Below are 6,624 nucleotides of genomic sequence, written 5' to 3'. Positions count from 1 at the left end.
TCATCTGGTACTCTAGTACTGTACAAGGGTGTATGCAATCATTCCAAATATAGCGGTTGTATAATGACAAAGGGACAACAAATTTGTGTGAACATGAAATGGCGAATCAGTCTATAAAGGTGACACATGCACGTGATATAATCATTAATAATGACGACCCGGAATTGGTCACTGACGAAATCAGAGGCTAAGTCCGGGGTCGACGTGCCTGAACCGTAGGGATATGGGCACGTTAAAACAGTTCCCATTCACCATTAATAATAGCAGATGTTTGCATTACAGGTCTTGATATCGAGAATAATGGACTTAGCTTACTTAGACAATGTGATAATGGTAATTAAAACACATCGAGTTCTTTGGTATTTGTGGCAGTCAGGTCCCCTACTCGAGTACGAAAATGTACGTTGTTTTTTTCTTCTTCTTTTTGTTTTTGGCCCTATTCTATATAATTTTTTTTTTTTTTTTTTAAATGGCTTGAGAACCTACCCCCACACAGGCTGTGACCCAATCACGAGATAGTGTGTCCAGGGTCTGGTAGTGGCTTATATTACTGAGGATAATATGGTTCACGTAATATACTAGTTAGTATAACATAATTATGATATATGCATGTCTATACACTGGCTAGGAAGGGGGGGGGGGGGGGGGGGGGCGTGCCCCCACTTTTCAGATATTTTGCTTTATATTTGTTTTATAATAGTTTAAAAGTGTGTAAATACAAAGTGTGCCCCCCCCCCCCCTCGCTTTTTGGCACCTTCCTACGCCACTGCTGTATAAATATTCCATCTGTGTATAACATGAATAATACGTTTAACGACACTCCAGCACGAATTATATCGTATAGCAATATTAGCGTTGCCTGTAATAAATAAAATGAAAGCATTGTCACCATTAATTAAATAATAATAATAATAATAATAATAATAATAATAATAATAATAATTATTATTATTATTATTATTATTATTATATTGATAAATGCTAGGAAAACCTGTAAACCAGTATGTTAACTTCGATCAGTTTTAAATTTAGGATAATTTTATGTAATAGCGTCTAACCAGGCCCATTGGGACATGCTGGGGGCTGGGGAGGGGTTTGGTGGAGCTGTGGCCACACACTCGAGGACAAAAAAATATGTTGTTTTTCCCCCTCTATATATAAATAAAGACAAAAGTTTATCTTGGGCCCTTTAATAGTCTTGATATTGTAACCCCCCCCCCCCCCCCACACACACACACTTCCAGATATCGTTCATATGGGCCTGCTATAACACAATGAAAGGTGTAAACGGACAGTGGACACGATTTTAATGTTTATATAAAATTGTAAAATTATTTTAATGTCACAAAAAACACTTGTAAATAAGATAATTAGATAGATAAGGAGATACTATTTCTAAGAAAAAAAAAACGAAAAGAGTTTTACTTTGATAATTAAGTAAATTATTCTTTTTATAATCGTCATATTTTTACATATGGGTTTTTTGTTTTGTTTCTCTCAATATTTTGGGTATAACAGTCAGAGTGCAGTTGCGTATTATACACACAATGTTGTCCAACTGTCGTTAATTAATAATAAATTGTGTTTGTTAGTTGAACAGATGGTCTTTTATTTACCTCACCTGTATGACGTGTCATTTACTAAGTGTGAAAAATTCTGCGACGTGATGTTTTTGTTGTTATACCGTTAACAAATAATTGAAATGGTCAAGCAATGCAAAACGGACACTCAGTGGTCTCGACACTGTGTTTGTTACACCGCGGAGCCGTGATAATAACACGTGATCAATGGCGCGTGTCGGGATGTCACGTGTGAGCTGGATCAATACCTAAAAAAATATTTGTTTATAATAACTGTGATAGATTTCTTGACACGTCGGCTGTATCTGGTGATTCACGTTTAAAGTCTGTTTTCAGTTTGCAGTCGTAGTTTACAATAACTGTGATAGATTTCTTGACACGTCGGCTGTGTCTGGTGATTCACGTTTAAAGTCTGTTTTCAGTTTGCAGTCGTAGTTTACAATGTGCTGAGGTGTAACAAATATCCCCTTACTTTTCTTCTGTGTTTGAACTTGATGGCAGTTTCATTTCATTTCAACGTACTTTCGTGCTTATATCCATTAAGGTACAAACACGCTGTCGTGGGCACACACCTTTGCGATCTGGGCTGTCTGTCCAGGACAGTGGGTTAGTGGTTAGTTGTTAGTGGTTAGTGAGAAAGAAGTCTGTATAGTGGTCTTACACCGTATCAATTGAGTCGTGAAAGCTCGCTCTGGGTGGGAGCCGGTACCGTGTTGCGAAACCAGTACCTACCAGCGTTATGTGCAATGGCACCATCGAGGTCAATAGCAGCTGAACTAAATGGTTATCCTGTGCTCATTCCACACCACATGATTTGCCCCATTCAAAATGGACTCTAAATTCAGTATGCAAGTATATTATTATTTTAAAATGATTACATACATGTCTGCCATATAATATAGTATTTGTATTTCTTATTTATTAAATAAAATATTTACATGTTTATATTGATATATAAGCCACACACTTTTTTAATGGGGTAGCATGCTAGCTGTATAAAATATATTTCCTTTCGGTAAAACAAGAACGCTAATAATTGAAAGCTCTGTGACATACGAATTAACCTGAAAGTGAAACTGATTGATCTATGATGCATACATGATACTAGGTGTACGTTTTAGTTGGTTAATACGTTTTAATTTATTTTAAACCTGCTAAACTATAATGATATATATTCGCTTTTGCTCATTAGATACGTTTTAAAACAACTCCTTAGATCAATTGCATCTAACAGCCACTCATGTATTCTTTATATAATATTACCATGGTATTTATATATCTTTATTCTTATTACATTTCTACATCTCTCAGAATAATAATAATAATAATAATAATAATAATAATTATTATTATTATTATTATTATTATTATTATTATAAATAAATATCTCTTACTCCAATTGCCATACGTATATTTTTAACACAAGGCTAATTAGCTAATTTGTCCTTTGTTTATTATCCCAAAGACACAAACGCATCACCACCTGCTAAGATACGACTGTCCATGCAACTATCTACCCAATCAAGGGCGATCATCACGACACATGCACATCCAGGTGTTTCGGGTCGTGACGTAATCATCACAGGAACCGCCAATCCATAACTTCCTTCCCGCAGAGTTATCGGCTGCTAGTCATTTTAAAAACATTGTTTCAGAATCACGTTGTTAGGGTTTAGGCCAAATATCTCATTAGAATCTGGTCTAGAACCAAATCGGTCCTAATGAAGTTATTATTAATACAGATTACTAATTAAGCTAGAACTGGTTAATTACCGTGTCTTAATCTTCGGTCTGTTTTAGTCCTTTAGGAGAGGATTTGTTTAATTATAATTCTCTGTATTAACCAAGGTGGCTTTTGTGTTAGTCTAGTAATACGACAGGCTATAGGTCTATACTAAATACCCTCAACAGGGAAGTGTTTGTGTCAGTGATTTGTACATACATGTTGATAGACTGGTCTAAAGGGGTTTTATCTAGTCTAACACTGCGTGCATTTGACATCAAGGTCGCCGCGGATGAACAAAGAAAAAATCATTCTTCGCGTTAATCCAACAGATTCGACACGGGATTGACGCTGACCACTAACTACTATTGTGTAATGTACTAAGACAATTTTACAGTCGTCGTCTTGCTGTTATGTGTTATATTCACCTACACCCAGGGGTTCTTGATCGCTGTCTGTGAATGAGAGATATGCTTCTGAAGTGAATGAAGCAGACGTATCTATGGGTATCAGACGACCTTCTAAAAAGGCCGCGCTAATTAAATTGGAATCTGTCTGAATATTATTTCCAACTTATTTGATTATTGCTGTGGGAAGGGTGGGGTGGGCCGAGTGGACAGGCCATGACACCCCTCGTTTTAAATCGATAGGTAAACTTTAAAATCTACATATAACAGGAGTATGTCAAGGGACCTTTGAATATCTCGCGACATTCCATTTTGTGCAAGACACCCCCAGCCCACCTATTTCATATTAATTATTTTCCACGGGTCTAATGTCCATTTCATAATTTCGTCTGTCAGCTGTGTGTGTGTGTGTATGTGTGTGTGTGTGTGTGTGTGTGTGTGTGTGTGTGTAGTGGGATACATGGTGCAACAATCAGACTACACAGCTGTTAAAGGTGATTACTATAGTAGGCCTATCTGTAAGCAAAATAAACTGTTTCATGACGGGGCAGCACATACCACGGGATTTGCCATACTTGTACCACTCGTGAAGCACTGAGACTGTTTATGCGACTTTCAACATTCCATGAATCGGAAGATAGCTCAGACGTAGAGCGCTCGCTTGAGTTGCGATGGTTGCAGGACCTTTTGTTTTTTGTGCCAATCCTTATCCCGCATAGGCAATGGTACGTACTGTCTTGTCAGAATATGTACAAGTATATACATGTAACATATCCCACTACTGCTCTTTGATTGGACCAGTGTTTTGCTGCAGCAACACCCCCTCCCGTCTCTCTCTTGCCCCTCCCTCCCTTGGTCTGTCTCTCCCTCTGTCTGTCTGTCTGTCTGTCTGTCTGTCTGTCTCTCTCTCTCTCTCTCTCTCTCTCTCTCTCTCTCTCTCTCTCTCTCTCTCTCTCTGCATCTCTCACTGTATGTGTGTATGGTGTGCATACAGCATGTGTGTTTGTGTGTATGTCGTGTTTGTGCGTGATTGCCTGAATTTAACAGTACAAGTGGTCGCCACACCATTTAAAAACAAATTAGTAATGACTGGACGTTTATTAGAACAGACGCTTATATTAGTCCTTAACCGAGTATTAGGGGAATAAGGGGGCGTGTTTCGGTGGAACCAATATACAATGCTCGAATCCAGCACAGAAACTGACTGTTCGTCACAAGTTAATTCACTTTAAATCACTTAGATAAACGAATGCATCTAATCTTTACTATATTTATATTTTTATATAATGGAACAAAAACAGATCCAATATTATAAGGAACATTGTTAGACTACATAATTATTTCACGTATACAAATGCAATCAGTACAAACACAGTCGTCAACAAACCAAACACGAATACACATAAACAAATGTTATCCAATGTCCTGCTGACATTTTCCCACGTGACTTCTCTTAATGATGGTGTCACACCTATTGGCTGACAGTTTTCTGAGTTTGCATCTAAATTCATTTTTATTTTTTCACGCCATTGGAAAAAGAGAACAAAACGTCTGCACCACATAGACACAGGGTGGATGCTGGCGTCTCGGTGGAATAAACGAAGGGACATAACCGCTAGGAAAACATAGATGGCGTTTATGACAAACATGGCTCCGACAAAAGCAGCAAGTATGGACGTCGTACCCGAAGACTTAGGTAACGTCTGCGTAACGGAACCCAGGAGAACAGTGTATGTGAGGAAACAGTTTATTGCAAAATATATCTTCTGACCAGATTCCACAGGGACAAAAAAAACTAATACGTTCAGAAAAGCGAGTATAAAGACGGGAAATAAAACTCTCAAAATCAAATTGGATGGCTTTCTGTCCATCGTCATAGACACCACCACAAAGGAAAATTCAAAGTTTGAATACAGACGTATTTCTCGGATAACTGTAGTGTTCACCACCTCCCATTCGCTACTTTTCATAAATGCATCCAGAGAGACTGAGTCAGACCGAGGATACAAACTTACATGGTAGATGGTATCATACGTGATAAAGAATTCAATGCTGCACGTCTGGGTATCAAATGGGTACATGGTCACGTCCATAGAGCAATACGTTTCGAAGTCCTCTCCAGGGTACCACAGAACACTTCCATTACTAAACAGATTCAGATTGTACTCCGAAGAATACATCTCTTTGTAGTCCACAGCATTCTTGATGGCAATGGCGGGTTTCCAAATAGTTTTCAAATCTGGTTTAATATGGTTCGCTCCGCCATAAAGGCTGGCATTCCACGTCAGGAATTCATCTTTCCAGTGTAGTTCCAAGTAACCGGAGATCCTCAATGTCTGGGATGACTCCGTGTACCCGTTTATGGACGAAAGAAAATATTTCAGATAGACATTGGTGGTGGTTGTTTGCTGCTGCACAGGTCTGATTCTAGGGTTACTTTTCATCTCCATGTCGCGATACAGCTCTTGCATATGTGATCTTTGCTGACATTTGTTACTGGAGATGTTCAGAACAAGCAAACAAACAATTTGAAGTGGAATATTCATGCTGCAGGCCACACGCTCTCTTACGTGTCTGATACAAGATGACTAAGGTTTGACCACAAGAAAAACTCCAAGTGTGTACTGATTTAAACCTAAAGCATCGATTCTCATGACATTTCACAGTCCGTATGACAACCTTACGACCAACTGGGACGACAAAAGAAATGTCCAATTATCATAGTTTACTGTTAACAAATAAAGGATTTCTTCAAATATCGATCCCATGAAAATTTAATGACAATCTTACAAAGCGTGTTTGCCAATCAATCAGTGTAATACACTGAGAGAAGGAAATAAGAAAAAAAAACGTGGTACTTTATACCAAATTTCAGTCACTATAATAGCGTCGTAATGTCTGTATAAAGTACAAA

The 6,624-nt window shown here is 38.1% G+C and overlaps 1 protein-coding gene across 1 annotated transcript; it reads right to left on the bottom strand.

Moving 5' to 3' along the window:
* Positions 1–5,047: 5,047 nt before the first annotated feature.
* LOC121378690 (neuronal acetylcholine receptor subunit beta-3-like) lies at positions 5,048–6,256 on the bottom strand. The gene has a single exon (XM_041506974.1). It carries the CDS (start codon positions 6,254–6,256, stop codon positions 5,048–5,050), a length of 1,209 nt encoding a protein of 402 aa, XP_041362908.1.
* Positions 6,257–6,624: the final 368 nt, after the last annotated feature.

Source organism: Gigantopelta aegis, chromosome 8 (genome assembly GCF_016097555.1).
Source record: "Gigantopelta aegis isolate Gae_Host chromosome 8, Gae_host_genome, whole genome shotgun sequence".
Lineage (NCBI taxonomy): Eukaryota > Metazoa > Mollusca > Gastropoda > Neomphalida > Peltospiridae > Gigantopelta > Gigantopelta aegis.
The sequence above is the reverse complement of the archived record's forward strand: the minus strand, read 5'-3'. Positions and strand labels throughout refer to the sequence as shown.